The 27270-nt window shown below is 45.3% G+C and overlaps 1 protein-coding gene and 1 pseudogene across 4 annotated transcripts in view; one reads left to right on the top strand and one right to left on the bottom strand.

Annotated features, from left to right (window-relative positions):
- Positions 1-10504: 10504 nt before the first annotated feature.
- On the bottom strand, positions 10505-11924 carry LOC118891333 (annotated as a pseudogene).
- Positions 11925-18494: 6570 nt separating this feature from the next.
- Positions 18495-27270, top strand: part of OPTN (optineurin) — a 41578-nt gene continuing 32802 nt past the window's right edge. Inside the window, exons 1-3 of one of the 4 annotated variants that reach the window (XM_036843314.1) lie at positions 18495-18686; positions 25588-25764; positions 26398-26600. In XM_036843314.1, coding sequence (XP_036699209.1) covers positions 25599-25764; positions 26398-26600 — 369 coding nt within the window. In that variant the 5' untranslated portion in view covers positions 18495-18686; positions 25588-25598. Of the gene's footprint in view, positions 18687-20556; positions 20670-25587; positions 25765-26397; positions 26601-27270 lie in introns of those variants that run through there. The other 3 variants (XM_036843313.1, XM_036843312.1, XM_036843311.1) reach the window with 3 other exon arrangements.

The following is a 27270-nucleotide window of genomic DNA, read 5'->3' as shown; positions in this document are numbered from 1 at the left end:
TGGTGGCGCAGTGGTTGAGAATCTGCCTGCTAATGCAGGAGACACGGGTTCGAGCCCTGGTCTGGGAAGATCCCACATGCCACGGAGCAACTAGGCCCGTGCACCACAACTACTGAGCCTGCGCGTCTGGAGCCTGTGCTCCGCAACAAGAGAGGCCGTGATAGTGAGAGGCCCGCGCACCGTGATGAAGAGTGGCCCCCGCTCGCCACAACTAGAGAAAGCCCTCGCACAGAAATGAAGACCCAACACAGCCATAAATAAATAAATTAAAAAAAAAAAACAAAACAAAACATGATTTTTCCCTCAAGAAGCTTGCAGACTCGTAAGAAAAAAAAAGATCAAAAACAAGCAAACAAAGCAAAACCCCATAAATACTAGGTTATAAGTGCAGTGATAAAAGCCCACTGAGGTTATTAGTATAGACACACAGAGAAGGGGCAGCTAACTCAACCTGAAGAATGGTTGGAGGCGATAAGAAGAAAACGATGGGCGCCAGGAGAAGAGGCAGAGGCACAGAGATGGGCAGACGGCATGACAAAGGCACTGAGGGAGGACGCGCACACGGTGGGGACAGAGACAACCCCGTAGGATGGCTGGAAATGACACTGGAGGGGCGGACAGGGCTGTGTCACCAAGAGCTCAGTAAGCCGGTAAGAGGCGTGGACAGGATCACCCAGGAAGCCATCGATGTCCTCTGGCCAGAGAGTGACATGATCGGATCTGAGTTTGGAACAGACCTCTTTATTTTTTTTTTTTAACTTTATTGAAGTATAGTTTTTGTTTTACAGTGTTGTGTTAATTTCTGCTGTACAGCAAAGCGATTCAGTTACACGTATATATATTCTTTTTCATATTCTTTTCCATGATGGTTTAGCACAGGGTATTGAATACAGTTCCCTGTGCTGTACAGCAGGACTTTGTTGTTTAGCCATCCCATATATACTAGTTTGCATATGCTCATCCCAAACTCCCACTCCTTCCCTCCCCCACCCGCCTCCCCCTTGGCAACCACAAGTTAGAACAGACCTCTTTAGTGGCTGGCTACAGAATGGCTTAAGGGAAGGGAAGGTGGAGCGAGAGGGACGGGCTGAGAAAGCACCCGTGAGGCGGGGCCCGTGTGTGCCGGAGCTGCCTGGTACCATCTTGTAAAAGCCAATTACGTTTTTAGGAATTTGGGGGAAGACCGTTAAACCTTTGATAGCTTGAAATCAACCATGGTAGGAGAATTTACGCCACCGAAGTCAACAAATGCTGCAAATCAAGGCTTCCCAGCCAGGGCCAGTTGTTAACCACTTACCAGCACACCACTGATGGAAGCAGAGAGGCTGGAAGCAGGAAAGTTTAAGTAGAAGGGGCAGGTCTCGATGATTAACTCAATATGGAGGGAAGAGTCAGAGTGCCTCCAAACATCTAACATTTGCAAATGGGTGAATGTGGATGATGTGAGCTGAGATGGAGGATGAAGAGGAGAAATCAGTTTGTCCAAGACAATGAATTCAGGGGTTGTAACGTGTTGATTCTGAGATGCTTTAAAGGACCGCCAGCGAGCAGCTGATGACCCAGGCCTGAAGCCTGGGGAGGGTGTGAGCAGGACGGTGAGAGCAAGTAAGACTGTCCCCCCCCACCAGGGTCAGGAAGGAGAGCGTTAAAGCGTGCTGAGGAGAAATGTCGGGAACACAAAGATTTCAGCTGAGAGGGAGGCCGGAAGGCACACTCAGAGCAGCCTGAAAAGCACATAACGCCAAGCGTGTGATCACAGGTGCCAAACGCAGCCGAGGGGGTCCATACAGTAACTCAAAGGTAAGTATTTATAATCGATATACCCCACTTCACCATCTTGGGGTACAAAAATGGCATTTCTTCAGTATTCAAACCACAGTGTCAGTGAGCACCCAGCTCTCTGATTGCTGGCAGCCCGTCCTAACGTTCTTAGGGCTCCTGTGTCATGTGAGTCTGACAGCCCCACGTGTGCATACACCGTGCAGATGTCTGTCCCAGGAAATGTCATTTTACAGAGAAGGGGCAGGAAGGTGGTGAGTCCTCCATGTGTCTCCGCTAAAAGCCCCCAGTTCTGTGCCGGGAGACACTCAAAAGCAAGCATTGCTGAGGCTGCAGCCCCACCATATGGGATGCAGGAGGCAAGGATGCCTGTGTCCTTGGTGATTCCGTGAGCCACGGTGCTACACGCCAAAGCAGGCCGTAGCTCCAAGGTACCGCTCTGCACCCACACCCACACACACACACACACGCACACACACACAGACACACACACACGCACACACACACACACAGGCGTGCACACACACAGACACACACACAGGCGTGCACACACACAGACACACACACAGACATGCACACACACACACCCAGACACACACAGACATGCACACACACAAACACACACAGATATACACACAAACACCCACAGGCACACACACACAGACACACACAGACATGCACACACACACAGACACACACACACACAGACATGCACACACACAAACACACAGAGATATACACACAAATACACACAGGTACACACACAGATATACACACACAGACACATACACAAATATATAAACACACACATATACACACACGGAGACATGCACATGCAGACACATACATACACACACAGACACACAGATATGCACACACACAGACACAGACACACACATACAGATACACAGACATACAGGCACACACAGAGGTATACACACAGACACACACAGACATGCACACACTCAAACACACACAGATATACACACAAACACACACAGGCACACACACAGATATACATACACATATACAAATATATAGACACACACAGACAGACACACACAGACAGACACACACAGAGACATGCACACACACATGCAGGCACATACATACATACACAGACACACACAGATATGCAGACACACACATACAGATACACACACAGACATACAGGCACACACAGAGGTATACACACAGACACACACAAATATATACAGACATACACAGACATGCACTCACATGCAGACACACACAGACACACACAGACATATACATACAGATACACACAAACACACATACAGACAGACACACACAGACTTGCACGCACCCAGACAGGCAGACACACACACACACACACACACACACACACACGGCCATTCCCTCAAGGACCCCCACAGTGCTGAGTGGTCTGGGACGGGAGCAGTCACAGCATCAGTTACCTGCTCTGCGTGGAAAGCTCTCCCGCCCGGGGATCCCCAGGATCCCTTCCCAGCAGCTGACCTTGGTCCAGGCCTACCTGCTTCATTAGTGGCGCTAATACATTACAAGGCGACTCATCTTCCCCTTTACGGGTGTTCCTCCAGGGAGGGGAGGCAGGGCTCACTGGGGCTACCCTCCTACCTCTCTCTGCCCCTTCACTTACATTTGGGGGGACTTATGTGACTGGTACATTTGGGAAGGATAAACTGGGCACATGTATTCCCCCCTCACTTTCCTATTGGGAGTGACCAAGAGCGTGAGGTCCTCTTGGCCGGGGCCCTGCCTGGTTGGATAGTCGGTAAAATACTAGAGCTGGACTTTAGCTCCCCAGTGGATAAGCCACACCCTCCAGGCAAGCCTTCATCAATCTTAAAGGAAAATGGTCATCTTCCATCTGCCTTTCTCTTTTGTCTTTTTTCTCAATTTGCACAGAAGCCATGCAGAAAAGGAAGAGGGCTATTTTCTGAGCCCCCTCTAAGGCCCTGACAGAACGACAAAGAGAAAGTTTGAAGTGTCCGTCTCCTCCACCGCCACAGAGCTCTCTGACTGCCAGGCAAAGCGCCATGACCACCTGACAACCATAAGACATGGATCAAAGCAGAGGCATGCCTCAAGCCAGCGTCCCAGCCCTCGCCAAGGAAAAATCAATGAACGTGTGCTTGTGCACACCCACCCCAAAAACACTACAGTGAGGGGTCCCCGAAGTGGCTCTTCCCAGAACAAAGAAGGTCTGCTCCAAGATGACTTGGGGTCCCCATGCTGCAAACAGAAATGGCTAGCAACTTTGACTTGTCAGCATCTTGTGCTAAAAACAATTCTACACCATGTTACACATCCATTAAATTTAGCAATGGGAGGTCTTTAGTGATCTTGGACAGAGCAAAGCGTTCTCAGCCAAAAGCGTTCAGGAAGCGCCGAACTCTGTGTGAATCACGCAGATTCTAAAGGCCTCAGAAAGCAGAGATTCTCCTAAATTTTGCTTCATGGAGACTTTTTGACCCACAACCCCACAATTTTTAGTCTAAAAATCTATGAATAGTCCATAAAATATTGGAAATTCAGGGAGTCAAGTATCACCTAAGACATTTGGGGGCAAAGGAAATGAACTAGAACAGATGATTGTAAAGAGAAAAGAAGAACCAAGAAAAGGCTTATTTATCTAGTGATGGAGTTATTTTTAGAATGGTAGGGACTTCCTTATGTTTCTAGGTCAAAGGAAGATGGCCTAAGAAAGGGAAAGTGACCAATAGGAGAAGCAGAGAGTAATTTTTGGAGCAAATCCCTCAAGGAGTTTATAATCAAGTAGCTTTTGCTTGGTAAATACATCCTATATCAATGATAAATGAAAGAAAGTGAAAACCAAAACTTATAAACTTCTTTTTTCTTTTTCTTTTTTGTACTGAAGTATAGTTGATGTACAACATTATATGTTCTAGGTATACAACAGTGATTCACAATTTTTAAAGGTTACACTCCATTTATAGTTATTATAAAATGTTGGCCATATTCCCCGTGTTGTACAATATATACTTGTAGTTTATTTATTTTATACATAGTAGTTCGTACCACTTAATCCCTACCCCTATCTTGCCCCTCCCCCATTTCCCTCTCCCACTAGTAACCACTAGTTTGTTCTCTATGTCTGTGAATCTGTTTCTTTTTTGTTATATTCACTAGTTTGTTGTATGTTTTAGATTCCACATATAAGTGATATCATACACTATCTGTCTTTCTCTGTCTGACTTTAAGCAAAACTTGTAAGTTTTAAATACAGCATAGATGGGTAATCATGCTTTTAAGATATTTCCAAAGAAGTTGGCATAAAAATTCCAAGTCATTCTTATTGTCAATATTAAAACTTACCAAAAAAAGCGGGGGGGGGGGTACTTCCCTGGCGGTCCAGTGGTTAGGACTCCACGCTTCCACAGCAGGGGGCCTGGGTTCGATCCTTGGTTGTAGAACTAAGACTCTACAAGCCACACAGCACGGCCCCAAAAAACCCCAAAAACAAACCAAAAAAGCTTACAGCATTTGTTCTTAATATTGGGGGAATTACGGATAAAACTCTGAATCTCTACAAAAGGCTGTACAACGAGCATATGGAGGTTCACCACTAGCTTTCAGGTTTGTCTCTAGAGCTGTGGTCCAAGAAATCAGAAGCTGCAGCTGCCACCCAGAGGTCAGTAAAATGCAGAAAACCACTGCCGATGGTCACAGATGCCCACGGTCCTGGGCTGAGAATGGTCCAAGGAACGTTGAGAGGGGCTGCAAATCCATCTGCTGAAGCCCTTGCTGCAGCCATGGCACAGATGCCCCTTCTCGGCCCTGTCCTGGAGCCTCAGAAATCTAGTCCCCAGGCTGCTTGCCTCTGTGACATCAGGGAGTAGGGGCTGTGCTGACGGTCTCTGGCACCGCCTCTTTGGTCCTCTGCCGTCTCCATGCCCACCCCTGCTCCTCTACCCATCAGGAATCAACAACAGGGCACCCAGTAACAGAAGACCAGATGGAAAGCCTGAGAACCAGCACAAGAGGAGTCAAGACCCTGCAAGTGGGGTGGGTGAGAGAAAGGCACAGAAGGGTTATGTGCAGTGGGAGGGGAAAACAGGAGGTCCAAAGGGGAGAACCTTTCCTCCTTCTTATAAGATAGTGGCCATGTTGGAGACAGAAGTATGGTTTGGTGCCAGTGGAGAATCTGGAGTGGGGAACTAGTCCTGTAGAGCAGAGGAGCTGTGGCTGGAAGTCCCTTATGAATGAACTCTGTAATGGGCTGGGATGTACAGCTGGGACCTGAAGATAAGACTTATATGTTCTTCCAGACTTTCTAGGTGTGCTCACATTAAGACCATTTGGGCAAGGTCTGTACTGCTTCCTCCCTTTCGTGATAGCATTGTAGGCTGAGGAGCTGTGTAAAATGATAAGATTCAGGACTCTGCTGATCGATAAAGGGCCTTTGTGTGAACTAGAATAAGGAGTTGTGTCCCTGGAAAGATCCAGCCCCACACCAAAGCATGTGGCTTAATGAGTGTGCTGCCAGCTGCACCTCAGCCCGTATTCATCCCCATTGTGCAGTGAGTAGCCTGCACAACCGTACGTAGCAGCCTCAATCAAATCCTAGCAAGATGAAACCATAGTAAATTCATGTTAGCAAATATATATACAGGAAGTTTGGGCAGTCTTATTCACCATTTAGTCATCTTAATTGGCTTTTTTTAATTGGTTCTTAGTTATCATAAAAAGATTCAACAGTTTAGAAATAGTGCTGAGGAGGATAGAAAGGATTTACATGCATCTCCAAAGATAGAAAGATTCCAATTCCATAGGAAAGAGACAAATCTTAGAATAAATGAAGGAGAGATATGAATTGACTAAACCAGTGTTTACAAACAAGAAAGAGACAACATAAGATGACATCCCCTAAAAGCCAGCAATGTCAGTATCAACTATAATTAGCACAAGCCTCCAGGTAGAATGAATAACATTGAGAAATAGATTGTTGATCTTGAAAGATCTCAAAAAGGAATCAGGGATGAAAACTAAGCTGCAGATCTCCCAGAGATGACATATTACCAATAATTGGGGACTTCCCTGGTGGTCCAGTGGGTAAGACTCCGCGCTCCCAATGCAGGGGCCCGGGTTCGATCCCTGGTCGGGGAACTAGATCCCGCATGCCTGCTGCAATTAAGAGTCCGCATGCCGCAACTAAAGATCCCGCATGCCGCAACAAAGATCCTGTGTGCTGCAACTAAGACCCAGCACAACCAAAAAAATAAATAAATAAATAAATATTTAAAAAAATAATAATGATAATAATCGAAGCCACCGAGTGAATATAATGATTCAGACAGGCTGCCTCTCACCTGCCTGCCTTCATCTGCAAAAAATTAGGCAAAAGAAGGAAATGAGGCATTAAACAGCATCAGGGAGACAAGATGGGAAGGAGGGAAGAAATGCTTTAGCAACTGTAAAAATTGTAGAATTAGGTTTAGAACAAATTTGCTCCTCAAATTCTCCAGGGCCTGGTTCAGGTCCAAGAAATACATAGCTGACCATATAAAACTCTGTCTTGCAGCTTACATATAATAGCCAACTCTTTGGAAAGTCATTTTTCACATAATGAGTATATTATTTAACACTTGGTTATGGACATATTTAGTCACATAAAGAACACAAGTAAACAACTTTGTGTTATTGTTTTGTTCTTTTGAAGTCGATGGGAACTGATTGACTAAAGTCTTCAAATCTCAAATCTACTTTCCTGCTCCTGCCTTTATGATGGCTCTGTGGCCTTTGAAAATTTCAATGGCTCCTTCTTCTCTACACTTTTCCTCCCCTGACTTCTGGGACATGGCACAGCTTCCCTTTTTCCCCTCTGGCTGCTCCCTTTGCTCTCCTCTTCAACTTTCTATTTCCTTGGAGCACCTCTTAAATGGAGGAACTTTCTAGAATTCAACCTTTGCAGATGAGATCTCTGAAGATGACTCCTAAGGCCATATTTCCAAGCCTAATCTCTCTCCTGAGGTTCAGACCCATTTTCCCAAATGGTTGTGGACATCACACACCTATCCCACATGTACTTCATTCAGCTGTCCAACAGGTACTTCAAATTCCTCAGACAGGACGAATGATCTTCCCACCAGCACTGTTGCCCATTCTGTGTCTCTCATCTCAGCTAATGGTCCTACCATCTGTCCAGTCACCCAGGCAGAAATTCTCAATACTCTTCAATAACTCTCTTTTTCTCACCTGTCATATCTAGTCATCCTGAAATTCTGTCCACTCCACCTGTATAAAAGCTCCCAAATGTATCTCCTTTTTTTATGACAGAGTCCAATATATGGCTTCTTCTGAAGCTGAGATGGAGGTTCCCTATATGTCTGATTTCAAGATTACTGGGAAGGGCCCCCCCCTAAAAAAAATTCCTCCCTGAAATGGTGGATCCCTGAAATTCCTCTAACAGACAAGGTTTTTATTACAGAATTAGAAATCATCTTAAATGCAAAAGGCTCTGGAAAGGTGACATCCTATACTGAAAACACACCAAAGTGTCACTGCTGTATCATATAGCCTTCCAGTGGGAAAGTTGATGGGACACACAGAGAGTAAGGGTGTAAACTGGAGGGTTGGAGGGTGACGGATAAGAGCAGGGAAGAAAATGTGCAGGGGGCAGAGAGTAGTCACTGGGGTGACACTTCATGAACATACAGACAAAGAAACTATGCTTGAGCCAACCAAGCCAGAATCAACTAAAATATACTTTTGCACTGAAAGGTAAATTTAAAAACTCACAAGGACGGGAGCCAAGGTAGATAGGAAATCGTTTTATAAAAAGATTTACAGAGACTCTTCTCCTGTTTCTACAATAAACAGAATGGAGCAGTTTCCCATTGTTGGGTCTTATTACAATAAGACCCAACAAATGTGAAAGTTCTAAATTTATATGAGATCTCTGAAATTACTGCAGTGGGAAATAACTGCCGAAGCACTTCTAAGTTCACAAATAGATCTTCCTCTTGGAGTTTTCACAGCCAGCTCTTCAAAACTTGGCCACCTTTGCCATAATATTCCATTCCAATCACTCCTGTATATTCCATTCCTAACTCATTTTCCTTCCTTAGCTCCCAGTGGAACCAGAAAGAGAAATTAATGAGGTCAGGAATAACAATGGGGTAACTGGTTGCAAATTGTTTTTTCTAGGTTTCTTTTTTATTATTTTTCTTTAAACAATTGCCAAGACTGGAATCAAAGATAAATAGAAGGCACAACAGTTTTGCTCTGGTTTTGTGTTATTCAGATTTTAAAATTTTTTTTGTTTTTTTTCTTTCTTACAAATACAAATTAAACATGAAAAAACTCTACTTCAAACAGAATCTAGGGCTTCCCTGGTGGCGCAGTGGTTGAGAATCTGCCTGCCAATGCAGGGGACACGGGTTCGAGCCCTGGTCTGGGACGATCCCACATGCCGCGGAGCAGCTAAGCCCGTGAGCCACAACTACTGAGCCTGCGCGTCTGGAGCCTGTGCTCCGCAACAAAAGAAGCCGTAATAGTGAGAGGCCTGCGCACCGCGATGAAGAGTGGCCCCGCTTGCTGCAACTGGAGAAAGCCCTCGCACAGAAACGAAGACTCAACACAGCCAAAAATAAATAAATAAAATAAAGAATTATTCTGCCTTCCTCACTGAATTACTTATAAAAAAAAAAAAGAATCTAACGGTTCAAGAAAAGCTTATCAGTTGCATTCTGGACATTTAAAACCTATCTCACAATTTAAATTTCAGTGGTAAAAACAGTAGGTTTTTGAACTGTTTTGTTATCATGTATCCAAAGAAATACTCCACTAACACTCCTTTTATTCAGTTTTTAACCACACCAGAGAGAATCTAAACTGTCAATTTTTCCAACAGCAATTTTTCCACACCAGAAGGTAGTCATGACTCTCAAAGAAGAGACAATTTGGGTTTTTCCTGCCTTCAAAATATTTATCAAATCCTGTAATTCTCACAGGCTTTTGAAACATGTACAAAATAAGTAAGAAATATTCCGGGCTTCCCTGGTGGTGCAGCGGTTAAGAATCCGCCTGCCAATGCAGGGGACACGGGTTCAAGCCCTGGTCCGGGAAGATCCCACATGCTGCAGAGCAGCTAGGCCCGGGCGCTACAACTACTGAGCCTGCTCTCTAGGGCCCGCAAGCCACAGCTACTGAGCCCATGCACCACAACTACTGAAGCCTGCATGCCTAGAGCCCGTGCTCCACAACAAGAGAAGCCACCGCAATGAGAAGCCCGTCGACACAACTAGAGAAAGCCCGCACACAGCAACGAAGACCCAACGCAGCCAAAAATAAATAAGTAAAATAAATAAAATTTTAAAAAAAAGAAATATTCCAATGAATGAAACATACCAAATGTCAGTAATAAGCAAGACACATTCCTTTGGGGAAACTGTTAAAAATAAAATCCAGTCTGTATATGCAAATAAAGCAATGAAATGCAGTCTTTTTTTTTTCTTCTTCTTTAAAAATCCATTTTTCCTAAAATATTCCACAAAACTGGAAGTGAAGGACTAAAAGGTGCGGGGGGGAGGGGGAGGAAGGAGCACACACCATTAACACAAAAAGTAAAATTGTACAAACTTAAGCAGTTTATGATACACTAGGATCAGATTCCAAGATACCAAAAGTTGGCTGAAGAAATTCACCCTTCTGTGGGAGCTAGGGTTTGTACTGCTGCCTGAAGATCGGTGAAGAGCAATCACTGCCTTGGAGCACTGCCCCTTCCCACTCCACATCCTGGTTTCTGCACCATGCCTCCACGGGGGGCCCTCTCATCCCACCACCCAGCCCGCCTTGAGGGCCTCCAGGTCCCCGCAGGCGGTTATCTCGGCGGTCCCCTTCCCCGGCGGCTCGAGTCTTCTTTTCTTCCACATTCAGGCGGACCTCACCTCTGAACATAATGGGCCTGTTGCGAAGCACCTTCTGAATGGGCTCAGAATCATCAAACACAAAGAACTCAAAACTGGGTAATTTCCCACCGCGGTTAATACGCAGCTCCACCACATTCCCATAACTTTGAAAAACATCTTTAAGCTCTAATTTTTCCACCTCATGAGGCAGGTTGCCAATAAAGAGCTGGTGACTGTCAGGGTGTCTCCCGATTCTTCGGGGTTCAGCATCACCTTGCTCACCAGCCTCACGGACTGCTCCAGGTCCCCTCTGGGCAGGAGCATTTATTCGCTGTTCTCGCACCCTTTGATCCCTCTGAGGCCTCTGCGGTGGAATCTGAGATTCAGGCTTAGACTCCGGACGAGGCTGTGAAGCTGGTAGTTTAACAACATGAGGTGGTATCCCAGTAACTGGAACAGCTCCACTGGGAGGAAGGTTCTTCTTACTGGTCACAGTGGCCCAAGAAAAGGCTCTCAAGTCCTCTTGCACTGCCTGGGCTATGTCTGCAGGCGCTGGAGAGAAACTCTTCTGAACATCCTCAGGAACAGTTTCTTCCAATACGCTCAGACATTTCCTCTTGGACTACAGACGCAGGTTCTTGCTCCGGTTCTGGTTCAGGATCAGGCTCTGGTTCAGCAACAGGTTCTTCTAAATGTTCTTCTAAGTCATTGCTGACAGTTTGATCATAGAAAGTTCCAGAATCATCAGGTACCACCTCAGGTGTCTGCTGTCTTTCTTCAGGTTCCTCTGCTTCTTCTTCAGATTCTTCCTGAGGCTCAGTGACAAAGCCACCAAAGACCTCATCTTGGTATCTGAAGATATCATTGTGAACATAAAACTTATTTGCAGCAGAGCCCTCAGGAGCAAGGACAAAGGTCTCATGAATGTCCTCAAAGCCTGGTTGTTATTAGAGAGCAAGCCCATCACCTGGACCACCACACCGTCATTCAGAGTGGCTTGAGTATCGACATGACGATCTTAGTGTGGCAATTCGTGAAGTTTTGTGACATCACGTTCCTATGGATTTCTTTCTGTCCATAGACCGCATCTGCTGGCTTTCCATTTGAATCCAATCCCCCATGGACATAAGAAGAGTTCTTTCCATAAAGTCTGTGTAGCATGTCTGCGGCCTGGTTCAGCAGTGTGTAATACTGTCTCACAAATTCCCACCTGACCAGCAGGGAACTAGGCTTCTCCATAACGATAGCTTTGGTCAATTCAACCTGCATGGCTGAGCGGGAGAGGAACAAGCTCTGCTCCACACACGGCGAAAAGCAAAAAACCCCTCACGCAACTGCGTCTGCACCAGTTGCAAAATTTAAAGCTATATCAGCCGGAGAATTGAACCATGGACCTTGGGAAAGAAAGAGGTATGCTCCTGGCATCCAGTTGTGAAGATCGGAAGGGACCAGTCCCAGAGAAAGCTGTATTACTGCTCATCAGGGCATTATGTCTATAAATCTAATAACTGTCTATTGGTCTGTGACAAGGGAAATGGGAATTCTGTCCACAAAATCAGAAAAGGGGTAACGTAGTCTGGTGACGGGAACCCGGAGGTTTTGTGGGACAAAAGGTCATGGGCAATCCAGCTAAGGTTTTGTATCCAGGTTTACAATAGTCTATTTGAAAGCCATATATGAATACATTTTCTCATGAAAACAGGGGACTTGTAACTTTTCAAATTGCAAAATCACTTCTGATAATTTAACTAGCCATGCCTTAAGTCAGGGTCTATAGAAGTACAATGGTTAATTTTATGTGTCAACTTGAATGGGCCATGGGGGACCCAGACATTTGGAAAAACATTATTTTGGGTATTTCCATAAAGGAGTTTTTGGATCAGGTGATCCAAAATTTAAATTGATAAGGCTTTAAAATTTAAATTGATAAGGCTGAATAGAGCAGATTGTTCTCCCTAATGTGGGTGGGCCTCATCCAATCAGTTGAAGGCCTGAATAGAACTGGAGGCTGACTCTCCCCCAAATAAGAGGAAATTCTTCCTGTTTGGCTGCCTTGAGCTGGGACATCAGATATTTCCTGCCTTCAGGTTCAAACTGAAACATCGACTTCATGGGTCTCAAGCCTGCCAGCTTTTGGCCTGGGACCACAGCTTCAGCTCTCCATCACACCCAATCCTGCCTCTCAAGCTGGCCAATGGCAGCCTCCATGATCATATGAGCCAATTTTTCATAATAAATCAATCTTTCTCTCTCTTCCTCTCTCTCTCTCTCTCTCTCTCGATATATATATATGTATTTCAAACTGTAAAATCAAAATAAAATTATATATAATACATAATTATATCATATAAATATAATATATAATATAAATATATTATACAATATATAACATATAATATAATTATATATTAATAGAGCATAATATATAAATTGATATATAAAGTATAATTATATAATATAAATATAATATGATATATAACATATATAATAATATACATAAATATACAAGATATATAAAATATATAGTCTGACACCCAGGCCTGTGTCCCCCCATTCCCCCATGCACTTCTGAGAAGTGAGACATCTCATTTTGGAAGAATAAGGGAGATGAGAAAAGGAGAAATCATGTCCTTCAACACTGACAGATGAATTATTTAATCAGAAGCAAGAAACTGTGTAGAAAGTGAGACACCAAGGCCATTTCTCACTCCTCAGGCACACAAAGAAGAGAATGGCAATGCTTTTCAGACCATGACGAAGAATTGTGGTGCCTCACTGTGATTATTTTCCCAAATCAACGGGCGCTGGCTAATTAATACTTCAACAGAAAATTTTGCTCCAGGAACTCTTAACACTTTTAAAGTAAAACAAAGAAACAAGATTTTTTTTTAAAACATCTTTATTGGAGTATAATTGCTTTACAATGTTGTGTTAGTTTCTGCTGTATAACAAAGTGAGTCAGCTATAAATATACATATATCCCCGTATCTCCTCCCTCTTGCGTCTCCCTCCCTCCCACCCTCCCTGTCCCACCCCTCTAGGTGATCACGAAGCACCGAGCTGATCTCCCTGTGCTATGCGGCTGCTTCCCACTAGCTATGTATTTTACATTTGCTAGTATATATAAGTCCATGTCACTCTCTCACTTTGTCCCAGCTTACCCTTCCCCCTCCCCGTGTCCTCAAGTCCATTCTCTATGTCTGCGTCTTTATTCCTGTCCTGCCCTTAGGTTCTCCATAACCACTTTTTTTTTTTTTAGATTCCATATATATGTGTTAGCATATGGTATTTGTTTTTCTCTTTCTGACTTACTTCACTTTGTATGATAGACTCTAGGTCCATCCACCTCACTACAAATAACTCAATTTCATTTCTTTTTATGGCTGAGTAATATTCCATTGTATATACGTGCCACATCAAGAAACAAGAATTTAATGTTCCTCCATGCTCTACTTTGACTTGATGGAAAAGGTAGCAGGGAGTATGACAGCTTCTGTGTTTACACAATGGGAAGAAGTAGGAAGTAGTAGTATTATTGTGGTCTTCTTATTCAATGTTCACAGAGGACTGAAGATCACCTAAAAGATAAACAACCAGCTTCTTCCCAATGAGTTTACTGTTCCAAGGTCTAGAGCTGGGGGGCAAAGGAGAGGAAGGAAGTAGAGACCACATACACACGCACACACAAACACACACACACTTGCTCCGGCTTTTCTCAAAGTGGAGGCATTGTTCCTGGGACTCCAGATACTTGTCTGAGGCTGCTGCTAAATTGGCAACAGATTAGCCCCTAATCCCAGAGCCTGGCTCTGATGGAAGCCTTACTCCTCATCCAGGGAGTCGCTGCAATGCCAGGTATCAGTAAGAGGGAAGCGACCTATTAGAGGCATTTACATGCACTTGCCTGAGTCCCTGTTTCCAGTTCTTCGGGGTGTACACCTAGGAGTAGAATTGCTGGGTTATATGGTAATTCTGTTGAACTCTTTTTGAGGAAGCCATCCTCAGAATATTTGGAGCCAATTGTGAACTGAATCTAACTAAAGCTCAAACGAAGCCCAGACCCAGCTCAGCTACAGAGCAGATGACCGACACAGCCACTTCACTGCTGGCCCAACAGAAGAAGGGGCATACCCTTTACCGGATAGCATGACGATTTACTTCTGGTATTATTTTTGGTGGTTTTTTGTGTTGTTGTTGTTGTTCTTTTGTTTTTTTGGGGGGGTGGGCAGGCCGCGCCACGCAGCCTGTGGGATCTTAGTTCCCTGACCAGGGATCGAACCCATGCCCTCAGCAGTGAAAGCGTGGAGTCCTAATCACTGGACCGCCAGGGAATTCCCTCGGTGTTGTTTTTGCAGCTGTACTGAGATATGATTTACATACCTTAAAACTCACCCATTGTAAGTGTACAATTCAATAATCTTTATGCTGATAGAGTTGTGCAGTCCTCATTACCAACCAGTTTTAGAATATTTTCCTCAATCCCCCAAAATTCCCGCGAGCTCATTAGCAGTCCAAGCCACTCCCAGCCCCAGGCAACCACAAGTCTGCTTTCCGTCTATGCTTTCCTTTTCTAGGCATTTCATATATACGGAGTCATAGTATAGGTAGATCATAGTTTAGGTAGTCTTTGGATCTGGTGTCCCAAGTGTGTATATTTTTCTACCAGTAGCTCAGATATGCATAAATATGTTACATATCTTTACTTTCTGCCTACCCAGCCCTTGCCCTGTAGGAGTGTAGGGAAATCCACTCTTGAGCATCACTGAGGCCTTGAGTGGAGGCTCTCCTTCCCTGGGGTCATGGAAAGATCCAGGAGGGCTTTTGGCATCCACTGGAGTTCGGGCCATTTATTCTTCGGCCGGTTAAGTTGATCAGCCCACTGATGCTGGTATCCTCACCATCTACCACAAAGCTTCTTCTAAGGAGAGGGCAGGTTGCTCTGTTATTTCCAATGACAAGCCAGCATTCCAGAATCTGCAGAAGCTGTGAGGCCAAGTCCCCAAGGTCCAATAGACGTCTCATATAGCTGTGTCACTCCAAGGGCTGGCCATGTGTCCTGGTGCTGCAGGGGCTGAGGCTTGAGTCCTTGATGCTCAGGAGACCACCAACCTCCACCCCCCTCCCACTCCCCCAAATGCTGTGAAAGCCCCCCACCCCACCTGGGTTCTCTGCTCTCTCTCTCCAGGACACCTGGGGTAGATGATGATTGGGCTTTCTCAAGAGACAAGAAGAAAGGTTGGTCTTCCAAGAATCTTGCAAATACCCTTGTGATAGGAAACACAAAGGGATTAGCTGTATTCTCCAAACAAAGGGGGTGGGTAGGGAGGGGCACAGAAAGCATGAAACAAATGAGTATCTCACTAAATAGCCTACCACACTGCTTTGCATTCACCTACCGCAAAACCACATCAGTGAACAGCGGAAAGCATGTCATAATTTCAGTTTTCTTAGCTGCACTTAGACTCTATCTACTCATGGAAGTGTGAGAGAGGAAGGAGGCACCCCGCTGGACTATTCAGGCTAAGAAACAGAGTTGGTTCTTTTGTTTTATTTTATTTTTAAAATTTATTTATTTTGGGCTGCGTTGGGTCTTCGTTGCAGTGCGCAGGCTTCTCCTCGTGGTGGCTTCTCTTGTTGCGGAGCACAGGCTGGCCTGCGGGCTTCAGTAGTTGTGGCTCGCGGGCTCTAGAGCACGGGCTCGGTAGTCGTGGCGCACTGGCTTATGGGATCTTCCTGGACCAGGGCTTGAACCTGTGTCCCCTGAATTGGCAGGCGGACTCTTAACCACTGTGCCACCAGGGAAGTCCTCAGAGTTGGTTCTAACACTAGCAGTAAGAATAGCAACTAACATTGTGCATCAGGCATTGTTCTGAGTGTTTTACATGTATTATCCCTTAATCATCACAGTGACCTTAGGCAGTAAGCTCTGTATATCCAAATCCTTTACTTAAAGCCTTTGGTGTGAGCTCTATTTCAGAACTCAGAATTTTTGGATTTCAGGAGGGTAATAAGGTGCATGTAATTTACATAATATAACTCCCCAAGAGGGTCTGAAACAGATCTCATACAATCTAATTAAGGTGGCTTCAGTGAAACAAATAATCATATTAAGTGATGTAAATAAATAATGTAAATAACTTTGCATCAGTTTGGGTCTGGTTCTGCCATCAAATGAACTGAGAAAGGCTTTGGATTCTCAGACCTTTGGAATTTTGGACCTGTATTAGAGTCCCCATTTTACAGATAAAGAGAATGAGGCACATCAAGATTAGGTAACTTGTCCAAGGTCACACAGCTAAGAAGTGGTGGGAGTGCTCAATGTTTCAGGAGCAAGTGGGTCTGGAGAAAACGACCTTGACCACTTTCTCTACTAGAAACTCACCCACCCTCAACCTTCTCACTCCACAGCTGCTGGCAGCCTTGTGTATGACGCCTCCCCCCACCCGTAACTATCCCACCCCATCCCATCCCCTCCCTGCTCCGAGCTTCTCTAATACTCATTTACTCTCTCCTTTAACATGGTTTAAAATACCGGAAGTGAGCCCGTAGAGTTGACTCGCCCCAGGCACCCCTAACAAGCCCAGGAGGGACCCTCCAGAACTGGGTCTGGGGCAGGTACTGACTTGCTAGCCCTCTTTGCCTTGAGCAGGGGGTTAATCTCTGGGTGGTGTTAAGAGTCGGGCAGGAAGAGCTGGCCTGGAGCAGGCGGTCTAAATAGAGGAGTTGAATCCTTCAGGATACCAGGAGAGGGCGCGTCCCCCTTTTCCTATGTCGATTAGGTTTTTTTTTTTTTCGTTTTCGTCTAACCAGCGAGCCGTTTGGGTGAGCAACAACGTGCTTGGTATCCCGCTGATTTGAGCAGCGTCAGCCTCCATTCGTAAATCAAGTTTCTTCCCACTTGCGACGCGTCCTTCTTAGTCTTCAGCACAAACCTGCCCCCAGGCCCTCTCTCCCTCACCTCCTGGGACCCCGCCCTAATTTGTTTTATCTTACACGAGGGGCCTGTTACCCGGAGAACCGGCCGCACCGGCTTCGCTGAGACCTTGACCTCGCGATCAGACGCCTCGTGTGTCTTGTGTCTGCGTCCTTGCTTATCCCTCTTCGCGGTGCTTAGGATGCAAACTAGGGCGGCTCTCCCTCCTTCCTCGTCTTGTTTCCTCACTTTTCACGCTGTCTAGTTTGGAGGCAACCACCCTCCTCCGGTCCAGTAGATCAATACTTCTGCCTTCCAGGTACAGTCCAGATCCATCTAGTAATCCCACCTGCCTGGAGCACCTGAAACCTACGAGTGTCAACGGCTGGCCTGTTCCCCGGGAACAAGAGCCCCAGAAGCATCCGGCAGGCTTTGTGTTTTTAATTAAAGGTCTATTTCAAGGGCAAAATCGGGTGGAAAGCCGTGCGTGCTCAATTAACTCTATCTAAATGTAAGGCCTTTAACAGAGATTGAGGTCTCGTCCCAAGGATGCCTGGGACCGTCGCCCTCTTTCGGTGGGGCGCAGCGGCCCCCGTGGCTCTGGACTTCTACAGGCACCCCCTACGGCTAAGACCGACACCTCACACTCCATTTAATTAACAGTGTGTTTTAATTAACGCCGTCCGTCAGGGCAGTCACACTGGCACCTTGGCGCAACCCGCATTAACCCGCGTCCGGGCCTGGACCCTGGGAGCGCTGCGGGGCTCGCTGGGAGGCTGTGGGCTGGCCCACGAGACAGGCAGGACGGAGTGTGGGGGCGGGGCCTGCGGGGGAGCAGCCGGCCGAGGGGCGGGGCGCTGGGGCGGGGCCTGCGGCGGGCGGGGCCCGGGAAATTCCCGGGCGGAGGTGAGGAGGCTGGCGCGACTGTCAGCTGAGCAGCGCTGGGTGGGGTCGCGAGGCCGCGCGTCCGCCAGAGGCTCCCCAGCCCCCGCCGCCCCCGCCCCCGGCCGGTCCCCTGGTCGGCGTCTGCATCCGGGTCCAGAGCCCTCTCCCAGCGGCAACGATGCCGAGGAGGCAGTGACCCCGAGGGAGGCCGGAGGCCGGAGCCCGGGCGCCGGGTGAGCTGGGGCAGGGGGCGGGCAGGGGCTCCCTCTCCGCCCTGGAAGCGGTTCCCGTAGCCGCCTTCCCTGCGACCCGGAGCCAGTAGGGACGTGGGTGGCGAGGGTGGGGTGTCCCCTCGGGTGGGACGGCTGCGCTCGCTGGGAGGGTTTCCGGGCCCTGGCGATCCTGACCTGGTGCGGAAGGGCAGCGGGGGCGTCCAGCCCCAAGCGCCCCTTCCCCCTTTTTTACCCTCCAGGCTGGCCGCAGGTGCCTTCCTCTGTAGGTCATGAAGGTGGTCTGAGGGTGACATCCTTCCGCAGGTTGGGAATGATTGTACAGCCAGTTCCTCATTATAAGGGAAGGGGTTAAGGACACACCTTTGGAAGACGTACAAACTACTCTAGCTTTACGAGATGGCCCAGGACACTAAAGAACCGGTGATCGCTCTCTAAGGTGGCAGGATTACTGAACAGCTGAAAGGAATCTTCATAAACCGTTGTGTCTGGGAGGGCATGTGTGTATGTATGTGTTTGTGTGTGTTTATAGATAATAAACACATAGAGAATATGAATACGTGATGAGGCCGAGAACCCCAAAGGGATTGTTTCTATCGTGTAAGCTGCAAGCAGTGCACATCGCTAAGAGAAAATGTAACCCAGGTTCCGTCTAGCCTCCTTCCTCCACCAGGAAGACTGCTGCATGGAAATTATATGCCACAGCACTGCTTAAGGATGAAACGGAAAACCGAAACTTAAAACATCAAAAGCCTGGGATCTGGTTAAGCAAACGCACTATTAACAGAAGAGCCCCTCACCCTTGCTCTTTGCTGGAAGGAGAGAAGAGCTAGGCGGCCTGGCCACCCCGCCCAGGATGTGCCCAGTTTGGAGTGGGCTGGGGAGGTCCAGTAGCAGAGGCGGGTCCAGGGACTGCCCCGTAATGCCCTGGGCAAGACAAGTCGAAATGTAGCCTGTAGAGAGGACAGTAATTAGAGTCTTCCGGGTGACTGGCCAGTTCTTCTACTGGGCCAATTTTAGTTGTTCTTTATGTATTGTGTACAACATTATAAAAGTAGTATTTTTTTTTTGGTAACTGACCTCAAGTTGCATATTATGTGATGGGCTCCAACTAAACTCTCCGAAAAAACAAAAACAAACGTTATTCTTGAAACGAACTGGTCACTGTTTTATCCTCCCATGGAATCCCCACCCTTAGGTAGGGGCACATGGGTATCCTCTCCTCCAAGCCTCACTTTTCCTGAATTTTATAGAGACTTGACTGTGTGATATGTTCTTTGGAATCTATGGAATAGTAAATCCAAAGGAAAAGGAAGAAATTAAACTCCGTGTTTTGAAAATAAAATCTGTTTCACTGAGAAAGAAAAAAATTATATTGAAAGTTCTCGTTTTCACTTTGGCCTATGTATGTGGGTTGAGTAATGGAATATGTGTTATGAAATGACATCCAGATACCTTTGTAGTGATAGTTTAAAAGTGGTACTCATTTTCAAAATAAGTTGAGTTCAAGAATCTGGAAATGAGTGCCACTGAACTGTAGAAAAACTTGTAATACTAGTATGTCGGGTTTGTGTTTTACAAGTGTATGACTTTACCTCTTATACTATAGCTTCATTTCATTTCAACAGACATTTTCCGAGAGCCTGCTCTCAGTGTGCCCGTCTGTAGGAAGAGTAAAATAGAGACCTTGACTTAGGTTTGATGGGAAGATTGACGGGCATGGTATGATCACAGTACTTTACATAAAAGGACCAAGGGGGTGGAACACACAAAGCGCTGTTGCGTGCTCAGAGGAAAGAACAGGTCATTTTACACAGGATGTCTGTTTGAGCTGGACATTGAAGTGTCCAGTGGGGGTTTGCCAGGGTAAAAGCAGATCCGGGCATCTCGGGGAAGGGTAGAAAAGCAAAAGAAGGCCAAGAACTGTGAGCTCTTTAATGTGCCTCAGGCATGAGTGGCATTGGTGACAGGAGATGATACTGCTGGGTAAGTGGGGGCCAGACTCTGAAAGGCCTTGTTTGTCTTGCTCGGGAGCTGGAGCTCTGTCTGTATGGGAAGGGTTTAAGCAGGGGGATGCCCTGGTATTAGGAAAGAAACCATGGAGGTAGTGGGGCTGCAATGGAAGGAGATGAGTCCAACCATGGAGGAAGCTATGCAAATTCATTCAGCAAGTATTTGTTGAACCCCCATATATGTCGGGTAATGTTCTAGGTGCTAGGGACACGGCAGTGGACAAAACAGATGAAAGTCCCGTACTCTGTGGGCCAGACAAGACAAGAAGGGCCTGACCTAAGCTTGTGGGGATTGAGAGGAGGTGGGAGTGACAGGACTCGGTGACCCGTTAGACTTGGGGGAAGAGCAAATAGGAAGAACCAAGCATAACTCTCAGGTGCCTGCCTTGGGTGATGAGGCTATCTCCATTTTCTGTATGTTTGCAGTTACGAAAGTCAGAGTACCATTTCTGGCATAAAAGGTAAGTCTTTTACCCCCTTAATAGGATATGTACTTTGAGTTCTTTTTCCAGGATGGTGATGAGTTTAGTTGATGCAATCTTGGAATGTTACTAAATCCCCTTGAAAACCCAAACCAGAATTTGCCAATAGCCAGCAATTGTCTCTGATCAGGAAATAGGTTTTCACTGTTTAAAACTCATTTATCCATGTGGGGATTGAACCTGTGAATACTTAATCAGCAGGTTCGGAGAATCAGCCGCACCAGGGTAAGGACCTGGGTTTATTCTGTATTATTCTTGATGGTCCAACGACCAGTGGAGAGAATTCAGTGTAAGGCAGATTTCTGTTGGATACAAAACAGCTTTCTGGCAGTCAGAGCCATCCTGGAATAGAATGGGCAGTTGCCTGCTAAGGTCATGTGCTCATTTTTTCTGTCACTGAAGTCATTCGAGCCTGGTCTATATGACCATCTGCCATGGAAACCGGACAGGACGTTCCTGCATTGAATAAGTTGAGCTGGGTCATTTTTAAGGCCAACTCAGGAACAAGATTTAAGCTCATGGCTACGAAGTCAAGTCACTGCTATAATTACTTGACCTCTGGAATTAAGAACAATAATTATAATCAGGAATTTGAATAGCAGATCCAGGAATAAAATCTAGGAGATTTTGCTTTTGATCTTCCACCTTCCAGGTGGTTCCTATTTTTCCTCATTGGTGAAATGTTGACAAATCCTGTGCTAAATTAATTCACCCTTCTGTAGTTAAAAAAAAAAAAAACCTTTGCTTAGAAATGATGCATTTCTGATCATTGGTTGGATTTTTATGAGAAATTCTGTTATTAGACAGAACCTTGGAGTAAATGGCTTAGTTCCTTAGCTCATAACCTTTGAGGATGTGTGCAAGGATTTATAATACATCTCTGCATTTTCTCAATTGAAAATAGTTCAAGGTGATGCTAAACATTTAGAGAATTCAGCTTTCTCTAACTGGCATTCTACCAGTAGACATCTCATATACGCACTGTACTGTGATAGCTTATAATGACGCCCCCCAAATATTCTAAAATCATAAAATGCACTTTGAGTCACCAAAAATCAAATTGCTTTTAGTAAAATTTTGTTTATGAGTATTTATGTGCTTATGTTTGGCATTTATGTTAACTTCTTATATACTATGACATTCGAATTACCAAATAGTTTTCCTAACGATGCTGCGTGGCGAAGAGTTCCCTGTAATAGGGATGGGCGTATGTATCAGTGAGAGAGGGCAGCATGGCCATGAGGGTGCCGGGGTGTACGTGTCGGACAGTGCGGATTGGACTGTGGTCTTGCTAGAAGCTTAATACTTTCATAGGGCTTTTGAGCTGAAAGCAGCTATAGTGATCATCATTAGCTAGGCAAGTCAGTAAATCATCACAGAGGTCAGATGAGTTCTCAAGGTCACGTGTCTGGTTAGTGGCACCCGGTTTATTTTTCTACTGTCTCCCTCAGCATAACCCTGTTGTTGTTTTTTTCTCTCATGTCCTTATAAAATCTGGGCAACCAGAAAGTTGATAAGTAGAATCGGTTTTAACTGTTACAGTTGTGCCTCAAGTCTTGGTGGAGATGTAACGGAAAGTCAAGGAGGAAAAATATTGGAAGGAACAGTCTCTCTTTTCTCCCCTCCCCCTTCCCTTCTCTCCCCTCCCCTTTCCTCCCCCTTCCCTTCTCTCCCCTCCCCTTTCCTCCCCCTTCCCTTCTCTCCCCTCCGCTCTCCTCCCCCTTCCCCTACTGTTCCCTCCCTCTGCTTTAGATACTTTAAAAACAAATCTGTTCAATGGAATATTACTCAGCCATAAAAAGAAACAAAATGGAGGTATCTGTAGTGAGGTGGATGGAGTTAGAATCTGTCATACAGAGTGAAGTAAGTCAGAAAGAGAAAAACAAATACAGTATGCTAACACATATATATGGAATCTAAGGGAAAAAAAAAAGGTCATGAAGAACCTAGTGGCAAGATGGGAATAAAGACACAGACCTACTAGAGAATGGACTTGAGGATATGGGGAGCGGGAAAGGTAAGATGTGACAAAGAGAGAGAGTGGCATGGACATATATACACTACCAAACGTAAAACAGATAGCTAGTGGGAAGCAACCGCATAGCACAGGGAGATCAGCTCTGTGCTTTGTGACCACCTAGAGGGGTGGGATAGGGAGGGCGGGAGGGAGGGAGATGCAAGAGGGAAGAGATATGGGAACATATGTATATGTATAACTGATCACTTTGTTATAAAGCAGAAACTAACATACCATTGTAAAGCAATTATACTCCAATAAAGATGTTAAAATTTAAAATAAAAAAATAAAAACAAAATAAAAACAAATCTGTTAAATGTCTCCAAAGTATAGTCTAATCCTTGAATACCTGAGGAAATTTAATATTGACAAGTGAATGACACACTTTACAAGGATTTTATCTTTGTCAATTACTTAGAATTTTAGTATTCTTTGCAAAATAGATAGGAGCACTGTTATTTAGTAAAAACCCATTTTTATGAAATTTTAGCGCCAACATAGTTCTATGCAAAAATGAGTTTTATGGAAAGTCAGAAACTGGCTTTATCCAAATTATTTTATGCAAAATAATCCAAATTATTTTATGCAAAATAATCCAAATTATTTTATGCAAAATAATCCAAATTATTTTATGCAAAATAATCCAAATTATTTTATTGGGGAAAACAAAAGCAGTCTATTCTGGTCACTTATTGCTAAGAGATAGCACACTTTAGCAGTGTACCTCTTTCTAAACGAATCAGGATATGTAAAACAAAGATGCTTTCAAAAGGCTCAAAATGCTTTATCCGTGTTTTTCACTTCATAGAATTGCCATCCTCATTAAAGAATTCCATGAGGATGCCTTTCCTGTGCCAGCTGCTCTAGAGGAATCACGCCGGCCACAGTGCTGGGGGCCGGCTGTCCCCTCAGTAGCAGCACTGTCTCTGATTTCCTACACGTCCTTTATTTTATTTATTTATTTATTTAACATCTTTATTGGAGTATAATTGCTTTACGATGGTGTGTTAGCTTCTGCTGTGTAACAAAGTGAGTCAGCTGTACGTATACATATATCCCCATATCTCCTCCCTCTTGCATCTCCCTCCCACCCTCCCTATCCCACCCCTCTAGGTGGTCACAAAGCACCGAGCTGATCTCCCTGTGCTGTGCGGCTGCTTCCCACTAGCTATTTTACATTTGGTAGTATTTATAAGTCCATGCCGCTCTCTCACTTCATCCCAGCTTACCTTACAGGTCCTTTAGACCAAAAGCAGGTCACCAGGCTCTCAGTTCCAGGAGACCTCCAGAGAGCCTAGGGATTGCCTCCTGCCAGAGTGGGAAAGAAGCACCGCTCTGCACCCCAAGGGTTTGGTGCATTAATATACGGGCACTAATACATGGTAGTTTCCCCAGCTTCTGCCCTAACATGCACAGGGACTTAACAACAAAAACCGTAACTGAAGCTTCCCTTGCAGCCTCTTAGAGAGATAGTCATTTGTACTCTGCCCTCCTGTCGGCAGTGGCAGGTTCTGTCAGCACACGTGGGAACTTCTTACAGGGATGAGGTTCTTTGGACGCAGTGAAAATTTGTTAGTAACTTTTTTGTAAGCAATTCATTGACTGTTATTGCTAAGAAGTAAGAAGAAAAAATCCTTCCAGCAGCCTTGGTTATTTCTTTAAGATTTCTGGCAGTGTGCGATGGATCGGTGAAGTGGAATCTGAACTCTGGGTGAGGTGAATGGGCCCGCCTTCCATGTTTATCTATAGAGCACACCCAGAGGTTATACAGCAATAGATCAGAGAGCACTTCTCTCTCGTCAGCTTCCAGTGACTGATGCAGTAACTCTGCAATTCCTCATGAAAAGGTATATCATCATCTTTGTGAAATGTGAAAAGGAAAATGTTTGCCCACAGCATTTGATTTCTGTGTCTGCCCAGGTGGTAGGCCATACAGAAGTACAGTTGGGATACACCCGTCTATCTTATTTATGGCCACACTGACCCCTCGACAAATAAAGTGGTATGCTTAAAATATTCTCAGAATATGCAACAACTAAGCAAGATTTTCGTAGTCTTTTAGAATGCTTTGCGAAAGTATCGACTATGGAAGCCTAAGTATTCAGTGCTACCTTCACTGTATGACAGGGCTGGGTTTTGGAATCATCCTTAATGCTCGGTTGTGCCCTTCACTGAGTGACCTTGGATGAGCTATAAAGCCTCTGTGAACTCAGAGGTCATTAGATAGACTATTGTTTTTGTTTAAAAAGGGAGAATCAAGATTGTTCAAAATATAATGGGAGAGAAGGCACCTTGTAGAATACGTATTAGCACTTGCACAGGGGCTTGTGGGACCCGTGAGGATGCCGTGCAGAGGGGAACAGTTATATTTTCGGTTTGTGACTTTTCCATAGAAAGTGCTGCCATGTCTCAACAGCCAGTTAGCTGCCTGACTGAAAAGGGGGACAGCCCCAATGAAACCACAGGAAATGGACCCCCCAATCTGGCTCACCCGAACCTGGACACGTTCACCCCACATGAGCTGCTGCAGCAGATGAGAGAGCTTCTAATTGAGAACCATCAGCTGAAAGGTGAGCGACACCTGGGCCTTCGGGAATGCCATCCTTTGGTAATAGCTTGTAGGTGAGTCCCTTTCTCTGCGCCTGGTTTCCTGGGGGAAGAAAGAGCACAGGATTAGCTTTGAGTGAGGCTAAAGCTGTTTCCATTGTTTACTTTTGGATACAGGTAAAAATAAACAGTATGCATCTCCGGGAAATGGCATAATGACATTTAGCCCATTTAAAAGGAAAAAGAAAAAAAGGCTGCTATGATTACAGAGTTAGTTCTAAATATTACCTTAAAAGAAAGCATTGTAATATCTCCAGCCATGGTTTTTGGCGGAACCAGCGTTCGAATCCAGGAGTGACGGACCTCAGTCTATGTAGTTATCAATAGGCATTTTGTTATAATAAATCAATAAAATCAATTTTATTTTCTTGAGACTCTTGAGGACTAGAGATGACATTAGACCCTGCTAGTCCTGTCTGGAAGCGGAAACCACTCACTCCTCTTGCTTCACAGTCTTTCCGGCTGACCCTGGGGCCCAGGCCAAGCCTGGCATCTTGAGATTCAGAGCTACGTGGTGAGGTGGTCCACAGGCGGGTTCCATTCCTGACCCCAAGTCCAGTCCCCTGGTGTGACACTCTCCCTCTGCACCCATGCAGAAGCCATGAAGCTGAACAATCAAGCTATGAAAGGGCGATTTGAGGAGCTTTCGGCCTGGACAGAAAAGCAGAAGGAAGAACGCCTTTTTTTTGAGACCCAGCGCAAAGAAGCCAAAGAGCGCCTAACGGCGCTGAGTCTTGAAAATGAAAAACTGAAGCAAGAAGTCGGAAAACTAAAAGGGAAAACTGAAAGGTCATTCGAGGTGAGCAGACTGTTCATATTTGTAGTGCAGTCTTACTTGACCAGACTTCTAGACCAAAACCTTTCACGGTTCAGGCTAGATGGGTGCTTTGCATTATCTTGAAAGAAGCGTGCTTGATGAGAAGATTGGTTACAATTTTAAGGGTCATTTATAATCTCTGGTGAAGGAAAGAAATGGGTAAAGCTTTGACCATATTGATTATAGTCAAAAGAGTGTTACGGTTATAAGTCAGTATTTTGTATTCATTATAGATGGTACGGAAGGACCTCTGCCTAGAACCATCCAAGTGTTCGTCATTAGTTTATGTCTTTGATATAGAATTACACTTTAAAAATCTGTCCCTCAGAATTTTCACTTACTGACCTTGTCCTTTCTCTCCGTCTAAAATAGATTCCTCGCTTTATGTTTTACATTTACTTTTGAAAACTGCTTTGACAAATGTCATGTGATATGAGGCTGTAGGGTTGCCACATTTCCACTGACCCAAAGAACCCAAGAAGTGTGCTCACACCTGAGAATGGGTATCAAAGATGTGAGTGAAAAAGCAAATCAGAGCACATTTGAAGCCTCTGCCCATATTCTAAGGCTCACTGGGTATTATTTGTTTAGATGGACATCTGCAGTTCATTTTCTTCCAAACCTAGAACTTAACAGCTTCAGGGAGGATGGA

Source organism: Balaenoptera musculus, chromosome 2, assembly GCF_009873245.2.
Source record: "Balaenoptera musculus isolate JJ_BM4_2016_0621 chromosome 2, mBalMus1.pri.v3, whole genome shotgun sequence".
Taxonomy (NCBI): Eukaryota; Metazoa; Chordata; class Mammalia; order Artiodactyla; family Balaenopteridae; genus Balaenoptera; species Balaenoptera musculus.
This window is presented reverse-complemented; position numbering and strand designations above follow the sequence as displayed.